Source organism: Scleropages formosus, chromosome 15, assembly GCF_900964775.1.
Source record: "Scleropages formosus chromosome 15, fSclFor1.1, whole genome shotgun sequence".
NCBI classification, from domain to species: Eukaryota; Metazoa; Chordata; class Actinopteri; order Osteoglossiformes; family Osteoglossidae; genus Scleropages; species Scleropages formosus.
The window spans coordinates 21,015,788-21,033,207 of NC_041820.1; the positions used below are offsets into that span (position 1 = coordinate 21,015,788).

General features: G+C 45.3%; 1 protein-coding gene across 3 annotated transcripts in view; it reads right to left on the reverse strand.

Moving 5' to 3' along the window:
• sipa1l1 (signal-induced proliferation-associated 1 like 1) overlaps nucleotides 1-17,420 on the reverse strand; it is a 78,426-nt gene that overhangs the window by 4,676 nt on the left and 56,330 nt on the right. For 2 of the 3 annotated variants that reach the window (XM_018727669.2, XM_018727670.2), the window contains exons 4-17: nucleotides 17,110-17,298; nucleotides 16,591-16,765; nucleotides 14,215-14,318; nucleotides 13,741-13,898; nucleotides 9,405-9,984; nucleotides 6,426-6,700; nucleotides 6,072-6,344; nucleotides 5,756-5,908; nucleotides 5,017-5,159; nucleotides 3,337-3,425; nucleotides 2,469-2,908; nucleotides 1,081-1,308; nucleotides 525-702; nucleotides 163-376 (exon numbers count right to left, since the gene is read on the reverse strand). In XM_018727669.2, the coding sequence (XP_018583185.2) occupies nucleotides 163-376; nucleotides 525-702; nucleotides 1,081-1,308; nucleotides 2,469-2,908; nucleotides 3,337-3,425; nucleotides 5,017-5,159; nucleotides 5,756-5,908; nucleotides 6,072-6,344; nucleotides 6,426-6,700; nucleotides 9,405-9,984; nucleotides 13,741-13,898; nucleotides 14,215-14,318; nucleotides 16,591-16,765; nucleotides 17,110-17,298 (3,199 nt within the window). The remainder of the gene's footprint in view (nucleotides 1-162; nucleotides 377-524; nucleotides 703-1,080; nucleotides 1,309-2,468; nucleotides 2,909-3,336; nucleotides 3,426-5,016; nucleotides 5,160-5,755; nucleotides 5,909-6,071; nucleotides 6,345-6,425; nucleotides 6,701-9,404; nucleotides 9,985-13,740; nucleotides 13,899-14,214; nucleotides 14,319-16,590; nucleotides 16,766-17,109; nucleotides 17,299-17,420) is intronic. The other variant, XM_018727671.2, reaches the window with a different exon arrangement.

Consider the following 17,420-nt stretch of genomic DNA (forward strand, 5'->3'; position numbering starts at 1 on the left):
AAGGTTGAGATTTTGCACAACTGAATTTGACTTTCAATAGTACTAGGAGAACATCTTGATCAGTCAGCAAGCAAAAGCATGGCCAATATTTGGTGCACATTTTACAGCCAAGGATATCCTCCTCATACTGTGCGCTGGATTGCCCCTCACAGACCCACTCACCATGCAACTTGACACCCAGCATGTAGGAGGGTCGACGAAGAGGAGCCCCACGAACCGTGGGCGAGCGCGGCACAGTGGAACAGCCAAAGAATACGTCGCCAGATCCTGCTGGCTCCAAGCCAAAGGATGGGTCACGCTGGCCACTGTAAATACTCTCATCCGACAGAGTGCGATGCAGTGAACGCCGTCCAGGGGCAGAGCTGGAGGAGGAGGGCTGAGGTAGGGGACAAAAGAACATAAATCAATTGACAGAGAAAAACAACTTATGTAATGAAAGTACTGCATTGAATTTGCTAATATCCTAGCATGGCATATCATATATAAGTACAAATTTGGTAACAAGCATTTTCTGAGGAAGGCACCTTGCGCTCACAACTGGTGGGTGGTGGGCTGTCCAGGGCAATGAGCTTCTTTAGGTCCTCCTCCACGGTGGACTTGGCCATGCGCTGGGGCGACTGCAACTCCCTGACAGTGGCTCGCAGCTGGGGCTGCACGGGGTCTGGGCCCTCACTCTGGTGACGCCTGTGCCAGAGAGCCAGTCTGCAAGTTAATGTCATGTCATTTAGTAGCAAGGGACAATTCTTAAAAAGTAGGCAAAAGGTAGAAGATTTCTTTATACATCAGCTTTAAATGTTTTGACTCCTCTGTGATTCAATATCTGCCATGAATGTTCCTGATCTCTACATTAAGTGAGAAGTACAAGCGGAGCTTACTAAACTCAAACATGCTGATAAAAACATCTGCTACATGAAGAAATGTAAAAGCAGCCAGTCCATGGAAACTTGTCTGTTTTACTACTGATCTCCACAAGATGGTGATGGAGTCACAGAAACAGAAAGCAACTTGAAAAGACAAAATAGTATAAAATTGCAAGTTTCTGTCTGTTTCATTTCATACCACAGGCGGCACCCTGCTCACTTGCGTGTGTCTCCAAAGCCCACTGAGTTGATGGTGCTGCCTGGCTTCCTCCAGCCAATCAGGTACTTGCTGGTGGCACCTTGCCGTGGGTAGAAGCTCTTGGGTCCAGGTGAGAGTGAGGTCTGAGAAGAGGAGGTGGGTGATGTGGCTGAGGCCAACTCATCCCGAGGGGAGCTTTGGCTGGAGCCCAGGACCCCTGGGCTTGTTGAGTGTCTGGAGCTCAGACTGCTGAGGAGGAGACAGGAGGGTTTGGAGGTCACAACAAACATAGAAAGCCAAGAACTAGATGAGGCAGTGTGGGTCAGAATTAGAACACCACACACCCTCAACTGTTACAAGCCTCATTGCTTGCTAATGAGGGCATCAAACCATACATTACTCCAGTGCAGAACTCCAGCACTACTCCATTACAGGGTGTTCGCTGGCAGGGGTATCACACGGTTACTTCCATTCAACACACCCCCATCAGACCTCACCTCACCTGGGAAAGCCAGTTACTATGCTGCCACAACACATCAGCTGTGTGTGTGGCAGGTATGGATGAGTACATGGGTGAAGACCACCATCAGCTACAGTGTGTAGGTGAACTGCCTCTCTTCAGCTCTAATTCCAATGGTCCACACCACAAGATGACCACATGTGGAGGTCAGAGGTGTACACTTGCAGAAATTTGGAAGGCAATTTGTCACAGGTTATGGGATCTGGTCTTCACACCAGCCACCTCCAGATTACAAGTCCATGCCATTACAGTATCTGCTGCCCTGCTTTAAGTAGATACTAGACAACAGTAAACTACACTTGTGAATAAAAGGATGGTGATTCAAGTGCCACTACACAGTGATGTACCTTCACAAAAAAGCTGAGTTTTATGACTGGTTAAAATATAACAGGTGAGCTAAGAAAATGGAAGTGTCTACAAGGAATGTGAAAAGGAAAAGCTAAATTCTTTCCAACTGTTCCATGAAGTCACTCATTGAGGTTGACATGAAAAGGGCCTCAGTTAGTCACCCAGCTTCCTCCCACAGCAAAACTCCCTGCTGCTGCTACATTTCAGTTAAAATGGAAAAGGGGGGTGGTGGAGACACACACTGAATGCTAAGACAGTGCTTCGTAAGACTCATTGCTCAGTCTGCATATCTAATGCACTCCAACTTCCTGCTCTCTCTGCAGGGGGTGGGTGCATATTTGAGGAGTCAGAGCCATTTTCTCTGTGGAACAGACCACTTGAGCAGTCAGCTCATGTCCAGCCACCAAAGTACAGGGTAGTTTGGGACTGGAAGCTAAAAATGGAGAGTGATCCATTGCTGTCAGTTCAATGACATGCTGTTGCATGGAAACAGTGCTCCTATTTCACACGGACTGTCAATTGCTCATAAACGGACTGGTACCTGGAATGGGAGGCCACGTCGCTCAGGTTGTAGGAGCTGCTGTCCCTCACCAATGGGTAGGTACAGAGGCTCTTTGCAGAACCCTCGGCACTTGCTGGTGGCACAGGGGATTCGGTGGTTGGAGGGGAACGCACTAGCGCTTGGCAGCCTCCCTCTGTGGGGCTGTGCCAGGGAGATACGGCTTTCTCCCGGCACCCGGAAGCATTGCTGACCAGCAGAGAGCTTGAGCTGCTGTGTGTCAGTCCGTAGGAGGCAGCATCAATGCCGCTGTCGGCTGACGTCCCCTGCAGGTAACCGCCACCAAAGCCGTTAACCTCTGAGTCTGGGCGTTCACCAACACCACCTCCAATTTCATACCACTTCTCATCGCTGTGGGCCCCACTGGAGGCATTGCTGGAAAGTGTGTTACTGCTGGAGTGGCTGGAATATGGCGGCTCTGTCTGCACATGACACACAAAGACAGCCGTGTGTTACTCCCTTACTTACCGTCTAATTTTGTGAACCATTTGTAATCTGCATTCACTATAAGAATGAGGACAACACAACCATATTTTCTCTGAGTAATGAAGTGTGTTGAACAGATGGTCATTTGTACCAACCTAAACCTGTAACAACAACAACAACAACAACAACAACATGCTTCCCCTCCAAGACTAAAGCAGCATCTATAACCAAACCACAGTTCTGGTTCTTGAAGCCACATAAAGCTTGTATAGAATTACTGGGAAACCTGGAAAGTATCAAAATATCTAAGTATTGAGCTATTCTGTCTATGGTGAAGAAAAGCTTTTTCTTGATAGGTCATGTCTCCAAATCCAGAGGAAATCCATGTGCCTGTGGAAAATGATTAGACTGCATGGTCTCTCACCTGACTGTTTTTGTTGGGGGACAGTTGAACTACCTGCTCCTGCCGCTGGATGCGTGGCACCCCAGAATGGGGCTTGGCTGACAGGGATTCTGAAAAGTCGCACAGTAGAAGAAAGATCAGAAGTGAAGAATCACACACAGATCTGATTCAGAGAAAACCAGTATTGTACTTGCTGAAGCTCAAATACTTAACCAGTCTCCTAATGAAACCACTGTCCCTTTAGCACAGCATGCTTCACCTCTCTGTTGCCTCGCCAAGAGAGGAAACTGCATTAGGGAAGCCAATATCACATTATGGAGGTGGAGATGCTCAATTAAAAACACTATTTGCGGTACAAATAAAAGCAGCATGTAAAAACCAAAGGTGCGATGACGCGAAATAAAACACTGATGGCTCAACACAGCCTATGAAACATGAGGGACATACAAGCTGCATTATGTGCATCTTCAGGAGGGGCACAAAACAGCATGTGTGCACTTCGAATCAAGCACACTATTCTGCTGTGATATATTGGGCCAGAAGATGTAAGATACGAGTGCATTGTTAGCTCAAAACAAAAACATTTTCATCTGTGCTTTATGGAGTTTTGTGGGCTCTGAATGTCTCACTGTAATTGAGTGCCAGTGCAATGCAACAAGAGGGGGGAAGTTTACTTGTTTGGTATACAGTGTTTGCGCACAATCTGCCCGAAATGACACTGTTGGTTTCCTATCCTGCCGTTTTCTAGACAAGAATAAAAGAAAACACTCTACAGGAAGAACTGGACATCGAGGAAAAAGGGGGGGGGGGGGATCTGGAGAAAGCCCTAGTGCAACTGGGGTTCCAGCTTGGTGGTCCAGACAACCGCACAAATGTCTGGAAAGACCCTATCCCCCACCCAGACAGGCAGTGGTTAGCCCATAACCCATCTGTAAAAGACAAAAGCATTTCTGGCAGCAATGCAGACATTTGTGAAAGTTGATTCCAGAGACTGACAACAACAAACCACAGCTGGTTGCCAACAGAAGTTGTTTAGGGGGGTGGTGAAATAAAAACAACTCCCACACTCCAACCACAAGGGCACGGAAAACACCCTTATGCATTTCATCGCTCAGCCGGCAGGCACACCCAGAATGACCAAACAACTTCAGCATTTTCCCATTGAATTTCCACCCGTACGTTGCATTACTCTTCCTGCTGCATCACATAGGGCACACAGTCGTGTGTGTGTGTGTGTGTGTGTGTGTGTGTGTGAACTAGACGGGGTGACTTGATGAGCCATGTTACAATCAGTTGATACATGAACGTCAGGACCCAGCAATGAGATATGACTGGGTGGTTTGGAAAAGGGAAAACACAGTCTGGACACCTAGACACTGCCTGTTTGAGCCATGATGGCTTTAGGGAGAACCACCTGCCTGCTTGGCTGCAGAGTTTACCAGTCAAAAGTCAGCTGTGCAACAGAAACCAATGTTCAGTCTTGCAAATGCTTTTCTTTTGGATTAACAACCTCAACAGTCACTTGTCTTGGAAGATGACTGACTGCACTTCTGGTGACCTACGAATGAGGTCCAGCTAGATCTTGACAAAGGACTGCAAATCCTGCCCAAATGCTTGAAAATCACCATCTGCCCAACCAGAGATCACTCAGATGTAAACAGTCACCTTAGTGGTCCAACTTTCATTACCCATGGTCCTCACCTGCTGCCACTCTGTCAGCTCCGCCCGCTGCCCCGCCCACCTCCTCCATCCTCTGCCAGCTGGGTGTGGACTTGCCAGTGCTGCCTGCCTCTCCAATGCTCTGCCTGTCCGCTGAGAGTGGAGAGTGTCTGCTGACAACAAACCTGAAGCAAAAGGGGCAGGGAATCAAACATGTTTCAAATGTCACTTGTCAAAGGTCCCTACAAATTTTGCTTTGTGTAGCATGTTATTAATGTTCCCTCACAAAGTAATTTTCTCATTTAAGGTTATAAGGAATTTCTACAGTCCAGCAGGTTTAACTAGGCTACAATCCAAATTTTATAAAAGCTGAACAAACAAATTACAGCTACACAACCCCGATTTACATTTTAATGCTGTACTGAAACTGCACCTTGCTGTAAAAGTTTGTCAATATTTCATAAAATGATGCAAACCACCCCTAAAATTACCCTACTGAAGTTTTTAAACTTCTGGTGTCTCCTGTTACAAAGTCATACACTCTGTCTCAGAAGCTGAAAGCCTTTGCTGTCCCAAACACTTTTGCTTCACAATGTAATCAGACACACAACCAAAAAAAAAAAAAAAAAAAAACATTTAAAAAGAGATGTTAGACATGGGGCATGGGTTAGTTTATCAATGCACTGGTTTAAGATTACAGAGGGGTAAGCCCATCTTATCTCCTAATTACTACTGCTCCCAGCTGTGAGACTATGCTCAGTCCAACTGCACTGGCTCTCACCCTTCAGGCATGGACTTCTGGCGCCAGTGGGCAGAGCCTCCAGAGCCTGTGTCACTGGAGTAAGAAAGGCTGCTGGGAGAGTTGCGGCTGTGTGGCGAGCGGCCCATTGCAATAGAGGACGTCAGTGCGTAGTTGTCAGAACCCGGAGAAAACCTGAGTGCGGTGCAGGAAATGAGGGGACTCAGCGCAAGATGAACAGAATAAGAGAGTAGATGAGCAACGGAGAGCTATGAAAATTAATGAGGAGGAGAAAAAGTAGATTATACGAGTTATCCTTTTACACCATTTTTGAGTATGGCAGCCTGGCCTTCCTTACCGTTTAGGATCGAGGGGACGGCCATCACTAGAAACACTGCGGGGGATAATGGCTGCCCTCTCAGAGCGCTCGCTGGTTGCCCCCTTTCCAATGCTGCCCCCAAGGCTGACAGCACGATTGGGTGTGCCCCCGTGGCTCTGGGGGGAGGCAGACAGGGACTGCTGGGGACTGGAGCAGGTACGCTGCCACTTGTTGTTGCGAAGGGGGAACTTGAATTCTAAAGGGACACCCTCGGTACTGACCACTGGCATGCGATACATCTCAGAGCAGCCCCTGGAGACACACAGATTCCACATGGGACATCCTGCATAATTACACATACAGAATGCACAAGTACAGCAGCAGCATTCTTACCTGCGAGGGGTAGAGTCCTCGTGTGGGGGGATGATCACCACCTTGACGGTGACAGAGGTGCGAAGCAGGTCGATCATCTGTTCATGAGAAAGTGTGGCCACTGCGACCTTGCAGATCTCAACCAGGCGGCTCCCCTGGCGCAGTCCTGCCTGCCAGGCATAGCCGTAAGGCTCCACTTCAGCCACAATGCCCTCGTAGTTGACGTGAAAACCCAGCTGACCCAGGCCATTCCTCCGCAGGGTCATCTCAGTGGTTTCGCAGCCCTTTGTCAGGAACTGGAAACAAGAAAGGTAGAATGGGACACCTGACTGGACAGCAACAGTAAACTCCACAACAGAGAAGTGCTCTGTAATGGACCATTTCCATCTTAATCAGCACCAGGCTCTTTTTACCATTTTGTCACTGAATTTGTCTTTGAATCCAGTAGGCTGTGCTTGATCTGTAAATATGTTGCCAACTATTTGAAAATGAGAATGTGGCTTCATAAATATCTAGTTCTGTGGAACACCTGCTTGGTATAGTGAGATGTATCCAGTTTGAGGTTGGAAAAGCAGGAAAGTGTTTTCATAAGAGTTCTCTACAGGTCGTGCAGACAGCATATGCAGCCAATCAGGCTGGGCCACGAAGCAGGAGAAGTCTTCTAGAACTTCACCAAAATGTTCAGTGACCACATAAACTAAGACGCTGCACCAAGGAGGAGTGCGGAAACAAAGGACTCAATTTTCTTCCAGGAAAGTACTTCCCATGCGTCGCTGGACAAAAAGAGCTACAGAAACTCTTTTGTCAAAAACAAGACAGATGTTTAAGGCACAGGAGGCGTGATGGGCTCCGTCCTCTAGTGGGACAGCAAGAACAACAGCCATTCACAATGTGGACCTGTAACCTGAAGGTCCCAGAAGGGCCTGTGACAACAAACCTTTGAAAAGGGTTTATTATCTGAATTGTTCCATCAAAGTGTCCAACTGAGTAAGCAGTTAAAATTATAAATCACTGTGGATGGCAGCTAAAAATTAACATTCATTATCAATGTTACTACTACTCTGGTGAGGTCACAAGTGTTCGCATTGTCCTCCTGATTAAAGTGTTAAACTCAGCAAGTTAAAGGACTGCATCAGGAAATGGGCAACAAGCCCTACGCAGGATGTTCTGCTACTACGCATGTTTCTGTAATGAGCCAATTCACATACGTGACTGGTAAATACAGGAACATTGTGAGTATAAGATGTGTTGGCTCATGTACCATTTTTTCCAGCATGGTAACTTTTGCAGCAAGCAACAGCAGCTGAACACAACTTACACTGGCAAAGCTGAACACAGCAGGCCATGAAGGAATACTGTACATGATGCCTATTTGTCTCGCGTTCCTCGTCTTGGCCGTTTAACCACATGATCTGTCTTGGAAGCACTTATTGCACGGTTCTCCCCGAGGTTTGTGCATTTTTCATAACGTTCTTTTTATTCCAAAAGAGCAAGTACCAGAAGGATGCTGGTGATAAAATTTCTGCTCGTGCACATAAAAGAAAAGCTTGAAATTATACAGCACTTTAAAAGACATCTCTTGCGCAGCTGGCTTAAAATGTCAGCTACATGTCTGCAGCCATGTCTCTTTCTCTTAATGTAATGTACAAATTGTATTTTTGCTGAGATGTATGTCGCTTTGGAGAAAAGCATCTGCTAAATGAATAAATCTAAATGTAAATAAATGTAAAAGGGTCAACAATGGGGGGCGAGGTGGCGCAGTGGGTTGGACCAAGTCCTGCTCTCTGGTGGGTCTGGGGTTCGAGTCCTTGGGGTGCCTTGCGACAGACTGGCGTCCTGTCCTGGGTGTGTCCGCTCCCCCTCCAGCCTTACGCCCTGTGTTGTCGGGTTAGGCTCCGGCTTCCCGTGACCCCGAATGGGACGAGCGGTTCAGACGATATATGTGTGTGTGTGTGTGTGTGTGTGTGTGTGTGTGTGTGAAAAAGTGTACAATTACAAACAATGCGGGGAAAATAAAGTAATATAACTGACATGTGGATGTCTTTTTCAGCCAGTGCAAAAGAAACTAAGGACAATGAGCCACGGACAATGACTGAGTATCGCTACATTTCAGATAAAGCCTACAACTTCAGATGTCCCTCTGCCCCTGCTGCCGTAACTTGGCAGCCACAACCCTTCCTTACCTCCATCGGTTTTTGTTAAAGACAAAGTTTTTTATTTACTTAATTAGGAATTAATTCACTGCGCTAGTATTTCCAAAACTGTACAGGTTGAGAGATTTGCTCCTAACCCTATTTTTCATGTATCATTTTGAAAAACGTGAGGGCTTTCACAAACAATGCAGCAGAATTTTCTGTAATGCCAACAATTAAACTGTACACAAAGAAGAGTAGTAGGGGAGCAGGATACACAAAGCACAGTGAGTCATTATGGGCTTATAAATATCAATTCAGGAGTGCATTAATAAATATAGGTGCTGGTGAACGGTATAAATTTTACATTTTATTTACACACTGGACAACCACTGATCTATACAAGCCAAGGAGTTTCAAGGGTCAAACATTATATACTGAACACAGATGACCTCTCATTTTTGGAATGAGAGTAAATGGAACGTGTTTAAGTACTTGGATATGACAGCCTGGTTCTTTTAAACACTGCTACAATTTACATATTTAAAAAAATGCAAGGAGTCAACAACCTACACATAATATAATAATTTAAATGTTTAAGTCGGGGGGGGGTGGGGGGTGGACCACAGTCCTGCTCTCCGGTGGGTCTGGGGTTCGAGTCCCGCTTGGGGTGCCTTGCGACGGACTGGCGTCCCATCCTGGGTGTGTCCCCTCCCCCTCCGGCCTTACGCCGTGTTGGCTCCGGTTCCCCGCGACCCCGTATGGGACAAGCGGTTCTGAAAATGTGTGTATGTATGTATGTGTGTGTATGTGTGTGTGTTTAAGTCCGTGAATATTTAATGATTACATGAATCTGAACTGCACTGACCTCCAGGCGTTTGACAACCTCCCGGAAGTCCTCTGTGTTGTTGTTGACAGAGCGTAGAGATACACTCTCTCCACGCTCGTAGAAGATTTTCATGGAGGCGGGGCTTCCCAGTGTCCAGCCAATCACATCGCGAACCGAGCAGTTGAATACTACGGACTTGGCCTCCGTGTCAAGCAGGACAAGATATTCGTTGGAGATGGCCAGCAGGCCCTCAAGTTCTCCGCCAGCACTGAGGTCCTCAGCATGCACAATCCAGGTAATGGCACCAGGGCTGCGAAGCTCAGCACCAGAGTATGGCTTGCTCTTCTCTCTCCGTTTGTGTGCCAGCGAGATGAATGGGAACTTGCCCGAGGGGTCAATGGGTGTGCTTGTCACATGGCGCTCTGCAAGATCACGCAGGTACTCCTGCCTTGTGCGCGTTGCCATGGCCCGGAACTTCTCAGACTTGTGTGCTGCGTTCTCAGCGTTTATTACCTTGGCCAGCAGGAAATCCCGGAACACGGTGGACTTTGGGAAGGTTACATCTTTGGGGATTGGGGGTCCAAATGGTGGCACGTCTCGGGAACGAGCAACAGCCACACTGAATGGGAGGAGCAGGGAGGAAGCAGCAGTGAGTCCATGTCTAATTTGGGTACAGGATTTAACAGATCAACAATTGGCAATATGGTCTTAATTTGTCTAATAGCTGAACATTTTGCACTTTGTTTTGAGCTTTCACTTTTACACGTTTTTACATTCGAACATCATTGAATGTTTAAGTTATAGATTCATGCTTTTCCTCACAGCAGCTTACAGTGTTAAGATACTTAACATCACATAGTCATTTTACAATATGTGACTGGGTAATTTTTACTGGAGCAATTCAGGATAAGTATTTTGCTCTCAGGTAGTACAGCATAAAGCCAAAATTAAGGAATGCTACACAATGCTACCTGCTAGTCACAAATCCATAAACCATCCACTCCAATAAATACAGCAGTTTGACACAAAATGGAGAGTACTGCCATGCTGGCTTCATTTGCTCAGGCTCCCTGAACAACCGAGAGGCTGTGAGCCAATATGTGAATCCTGCGTTCTTTTGCCCCCCCCCCAGTACCTGGTGACTCCAAAACCTATTACACAGATTAAGTCTCAAAATGTTGACAATTATTTGCATGCTGCCTATATCTTTTAAACATCCATGAATTTTTAACAGGATATTCAACTGCTCTCAAATTGAATGTGAAAATAGGGCTGACACAGCAACATAACCCTGAGATAGAATGATTTTTTTTTCCCCTGCAGGGATGAGGTGGGAGTGGATTAGGATGCAGTGGTTTCAGGTTCTGCTCTTTTTTTCCATAGAGACTCTCTTCTGTACCCAAACCATACAGTACACTGAGGGCTAGATCTGCCTTCTCTGCTGCCTTCACCCCCCCCCCACCCCACACTTTTCATTAGTCTTCTAGAACAGACATCTGAAGCTTCCTGTGCCGTCTGGTATGCTAGGAACTTAGGGTGGTTGCTGAACTGTGAGTTTGAGTTTGTTTGGACAGCATCCCTGGCCCAGAGTTTAGGCTGCATGCTGTACAGCCTGCTAAAGGGAGGGGAGGTGCGCGTCACAGCGTGTGCTCCAGTTACAGAGCCCAATTGAGCAGCTTCAGAGAAAGAAAAGAAAAGCCCCGTCCCCACTTGCTGAAAGGGGGGGAAGTAAGCGACAGAAAAACTAGGGCGGTCTGAAAGACACATGGGGTAAGATCTTTGTGTTGAGTAAATACTTTTTCCAAAAGCCATTGGTGAAGCTTTTCACTTCCTAACACAAAGACGGACATAAGCCCTTGTACAGGCTATGCTTTTTTGGCCTGCGCAGCCTCCCTCCCTCCCATTTCAGGCACATTACTGCACAACAATGCACCCCAACATTAAATTAGCAGTGAGTCACTTGGTCAGTCAGCAATTCTGTTCATGGCAGAGAGGCTATACGACTCATTTCCCGTAAGAACACTGACAGGACTGTTGTCAAGCACCAGCACAACAAAGGCCCAACTAAAAATCAACTAAAATTTAATGAAGCTACCATTTAATTAAGGTGTAGCCAACATCACTTCAGGTTGCATGATACTTAAAAGAAAAACACAAACATTTAAACACATGAAAATTAACATTACCGACATGCAGTTAGGCTCACACACAGTCTGATTCCTCATTGAGCAACCTTACAGAAAAGACACTTGTACGGTATGACTATCTGTGCTCAACAATACCAATATGGGGGTAAACAACATACAACTAGTTTTTCCCCTCATGACAAATAAGGGAATAGGTAGATAATGTGGACTAGAGTGGCAACTATAATTTAAAAGGATGCAGACTTATTCAGTTTATCTTTTTGCTGGAGCAGCCCTAGATTTTGTTTGGTCACCTTTCTGAGATATTTGGGATGAACACTGGAGAAAAGAAGCAGTAGGCAAGAACAAATTTCTCTCATTGCTGTTCAAAATGCATTTTATAATACAGTACTGTATTCAAGTGCCTGCCACCCTCCTCCCCCATCAAAATTCTCTAGTTTCGAAAAGTGAGGCGCATGCATGCAACTGAGGGTGACTTTTACTTCAAGTAAGATGCAAGCTCTCACTCAGCAGGTGACAATCACACCTAGGGACCACTTGGGCTACTTCATATGTTATTTTTATTTTTTATAGAGCGCTCTTTTCACGCAGTGACACAGAGCGCTTTAACACAGACATAAGGCAAGAAAAACAGATACAAAAAAAAAAAAAGACGGTCAACTAATGGCTACCATAATGAAGAACTTATTATAGAGCTATAAGTATACCTACTGGGCACTGGGGAAAGGAACAAAAACTCCCAACTGAATGTTGAGGGAGAAAAAACCTCTGGGGGTCCATATGTCAGCATAGTATGCTCTTCTAAACATTTCATGTAATAACAGTAGTTAGCTTCCTTCGAAAGAAAATCCCTACCAGTTGTATCTTACAGGGAAACAGTCACAAATGGTGACAAATGTATAGCAGAACTACCAGTATCAGTGCAGGCCATTGTAGGGGCAATTAAACCATCACCACTATTGCCCTCAAGCATCATGCACAAATAAGTGTGAGGTTTTTTTTTTTTTTTATTAAATAAGTTGGAAATGCTGTCATCTCTCAAGCAACTTGTGAAGATCACTACAAAAAGTATTTTGAGCAGTTGCAAGCAAACACCATGTGGTCCATCGGTCACCAAATCAAGCAGACAACAGAAGGGTTTAGCTGATGATTCAACATCATGACGAAAATCAGATGACCACTTCACCTGTGGATTGTTGGTGATCAGCTGCAAAACATCAATTAGCTTATAGGAGGGCTTGCTAAAACTTCAGTTGCCATAAAGAACTGACTTTTGCTAGGCTAAAGCTCTATGACAGTGTGAAGACCCACCTGTTCAACCCGAGAACACCCAATTAGGTATGAAGAACACCAGCAAAGTTGAAACTACTGAATGGAGAAGTAGGATGCAAAAAAAAAAAAACAAACAAACCTCTAGAAGAAATCCTGTTGCAAGAGAAGCCACAATGCTCAGAGCGATGGAGGACAGCTGAGTCCTGGACAGTCACCAGGTCTGCTAGACAAACTGCTACCAGTCAAGACATCTGAAGTCAGAAGTGGAGATCCCTTGCATTGCTGTTTTTGTTAATATCTGCCTTTTTCCCCCGAGAGCTTCAGCAACAGCTAGGGATGAGCGCAATTAGTAGCTACTACATCAATTAACTCCGGCATGTGGGTGCGTCAGCACAGCAGTAGCAGGATGACTAAGGAGATGTCTTTAGCTTTTCTTAAAGGCTCTCATCACGTGTCTTCTCAAGCACAGTCCAGCAGGCTCACTTCTCTGTCTTTTTTTTTTAATACTTGACAAATTCAGCAGGCACCTCCCATAAAAGGCCACTAAAGTAAAGAAACTACTTCCACATTCAGGGTAGACAAGAAAACTGCAGATGATGTGACCGAACTGCAAAGTGATGATCCCTGCACTGGGCAAGAGCTTTCAAGCTCTCTTAAGTGTCTGAAAGCAATAAGCAGGAGAAGCAGAAAGGTGCTGAATGAAGAGAGCTTGTTCATCCTGCTCTTGGGATGTAGGAGTGGGGTGGACTTTCCAAGAGACAGCTGTAACCATTTCAGGATGTTTCAGTGCCCAGTCACCCGAAGGCATGGAGGAAGCAGGGGCACGCATGAACGAGCAAGAAAGTGACCGAGTTACAGATAAAAGAATGCCTTGGCATCTTAATCAGACAACTGTGGACAGGAGGGGCAGGTAAGGCCAATGTAAATAGTCAGCATATTCCCGGAGGGTGACTCACCTGTAGCAGGTGTTTTCAGAGCAAGGGTTGTGAACGCGCACCACAACAAACACATGTTGGAAATGTGAGCGGATATTCTTGGGCGAAAAGGGGCGAGCACCTGGCTCCTGGAACACGATGGTCACGATGTCATTCCCAATGTGACGTTTCCTCAGCAACTGCACAGGAGAAGAGACATCATGGGAGAAACAAGGTGTTATGTTGAAATGTCAGGAAGCACTAACATAAACCTGAACTCTACAAGATCTCAGGTTCAAAGCACTGAGGTAGAACATTTAAAACCCAAGCAGTTCATCTCTGCACAAGTTTTTCCTTGAATAAAAATCACAAAAATGCAAAACTTCAAAAGTTTCTTGATTATATTTTAAAACAGATTTTACAGACAAATAAGCACACCTATAGCTTAGCAGCACACCATCTATCAAAAGATCCCATCAACAGCACACAAACTGCAAGTGTCCAGAACGGTTTTACCTGCTGTTTGTTGTTGGGTGTGTAGGGCAACAGGGTGGACACATGGAACATAATCTCATAGTCCTTGTACGTGGTATACAAGGAGTGGGTCCCGGTGGAATCCGCTGCAAGATAAAGGAAACTTGCTTCACAAATCTTTTGCTTTGGAATGCAACAGACTACAAATTTTGAGTAACATGCAGGACTTCCACACTGATCATTCTCCAAGATACAAATCCTTGAAATCAGCTACAGGGACCCAACACCTGAACAGCTGATGTTGGACAACATTTGGCATATTCATGAAGATACAGCTCAAGCCTCAGTTGGATTTTCCTAGATTTAAATTTCCAGAGGGTCTTTTACTGGAGGGACTGCAGGCAGCACAGCAGTTTTCAATAAGAGACCTGGTTTAAATCCCAGGAGGCACTGTGCTATATACAAATGAACAGCTTTGGTAAAACAATAAGTGATTTCAATATGTAAGGCAAGGCAAAGTGTTTGAAGTTTTAAAAAGTGCCATTTAGACAAACATCCTCTTTATGCTTAAAACTACACTCACAGCTCTTGCATTCACAATTCTGATGAAACCTGTAAGCATGGGCACGAACCGTTGCACCACAAAAGAATGAGAATAGCTGACCTATTCAAAACGGAGTAGAAAGAACAAGAGAAAAGGCTTTTAATTAAAATTAAAGCCATTATATTTCTGAAGACACAATAGTGAGGTGTGGAGCAGCAGCTTCTTTGTAATGAATTATTCCATATACAACAATGACAGCATGTTACAGATATGCACTACTGAGTCCATGCTGCTGGTCAACTGATGACGAAATACAAAATCCTTACTAACTGGCTTAACTCAAAATGCCGATGACAAAAAGATATATCCTAAGAGTTGGAATGGAGGTTCTCACTAGCATCACTAGTTCTGTTTGAAAGTTTTATGGTACTTGGAAAGATGGAGTAATTCAGGTTTGGGGAATGAAGAAACAGACAAAATGGGCATGATTAGGATTTGGGGTGTGAGCACAAAATAAGGAAATGGAGTAGAAATGATTGTATGCATTAAATGATCTGTGACAGCTGCAGAAAGCCCACTGTGTTAGAAGCAGGATGTACCGAAACTGCACCCCCAACCGTAAGGGGTAACGGACACTGGCTGGAACTGAAAAACAAGAAAATAAATGATGTTTGCAGATCAAAAGATGAGCTGAAGGGGTGTCGGGTGCTCACTATAGGATGCGCAGAACTTACTTTAGCCTACAGGAAATGTAGTAAATAAATTAAATTCCAGGGACAGTGCAGTGCAGCACAGTAGTGAGAGCTACTGCCTATGGATCCAGAGGTTTCAGGTTCAATCCCCACTTCCAGCTGTAGGATGTGAGCTGTGCACGCGCTGATCATGCAGAAAGCAAGCCAATGAGAGCTGTTATGTATGCAACATGCACTTTTGGAACTACATGTGTATTGGATGGTCGGGGAGAGACTCTAGACTCTGACACAGAGGACTCTCCTTCCAGCTAGGGGGAAATAATGTGATGAGTGACCCATTGTAAGTAGTGTATCTAACAGTGCAAGTCACCTTGGTGAGTAAAGTGTGTGGGCTGATAACACTACATACTATCCATTGGAAGTCGCTTTGGAGAAAAGTGCCTAAGTAAATAAATGTAAATAAAGTACGAAACTTTCGCCCATCTTGGGTCCTTTGAGTTACATCGAATTTCTTCCACAGGGGCTGTTTCTTGGTGTGGGTTCTAGCTACGGAGAGCATGATGTAGCATGCATGCCAATTGACCACAGAATTAATAGGAAAAAACGAGAGAGAAACAAAGGAAAGAAAGAGAGAAACAAGTACAGGAGCAACAGAAGCAAAACCTGCAAGGGAAACAGAAGATAAACAACACTATGGCTTGTCGTGCAGAAAAACTGTTTACAGGATTAGAATGATCTATACTGATAACTGCAACCAAATGTGATGCATCTAGAGCAAAGGAGAAGGCAACATGTTCAGGAATTACAGGAGATAAGGGCATAGGGATAAGTATATTCATATGATACCTTTCCTCCCACAAGATAACTGCAGGAGCATGGAAAATAGGAATGGAAAACATGGTATGACAGGCCACAGAAACTAGTGATCTTGCAAGGGAGGCACACGTAGCCTTTTCACATGACCACCACCACCTATGGTGTTAAATGTTTGAGAACATTTAACTTTCACCTGTTACAGTCTCAGGGCTGAGGAATTTTAGTCTTATTGTCAGTCTGAGCCCCAAAAAGACAAAGTGAAGGATATAAACACAAATAGTATAGTGCCACAATTTGTGCACCTTATCAGCTGATTACAAAGAGCATGCACACAAACCTACATCCCCCCATTCCCTAGAGACATACTCTTGGTGTCCAGCTGGGCACGGTACTTTGTGAAGCCCTTGAGCCGCACCCGCTCCCCCAGCAGTTCCAGGAACTCCTCCAGGGCAGAGCCTGCAGCCTCATTGTTGTACATCTCCTCCTCGCTGCTCTGGCCTGCCTGGCAGTACATGACCCCAACCTTGAGTTGGAAGCTGAGCTGCACGGGAAAGGAGGAACACAAGAGGCTTTCAAATCGAGCTCTTTAATATACCATGATGAGTAACGAGCAAAAGCAAAGCACAGTGGTTACAGACATACACTTGCCACCAAATGTTTTGGGGGAGTAGGGTGCCTGTTATACTCTACTAAGGTATTTTAAATTAAACCTTGTGAGCTTTGTATCTTCATATTAATAAGATATTATACAACAATATAATGTTAATAAAATGCACAGATGATAAACTGAGCTGTATAACAAGTTGGACTGAAACTATCACAAGAGAATACAGAAGACTAATGCTAAGCCTGCAAGTAGTAGGGGACAGAGTGCAGTGACCATACCCCCTGCTCATCCAACTTCATCAGCTGCTCAGTGACCTTGGGTGTATTGAGGGCCAGCCGCAGGCACTGGGTGTTCAGCTCTGGCACCAGGTACTCCAGCACCTCCTTGAGGGGGAGGCCACGGGCTGTACCGTGCTTGGCAGTGGAAGGCACGGCATCCTCCAGGATGGAGCCCCGAAGTGTGGTCAGCTTGGGTACGCAGTGCAGGAAGTAAAGATAAACGAGAGTGAGGAGGAATGGAGACTTCACAATGCATGAAACAGCCAAAAAACCTAGATGACTGGATAGTATTCTTCTCTATCATAATATTT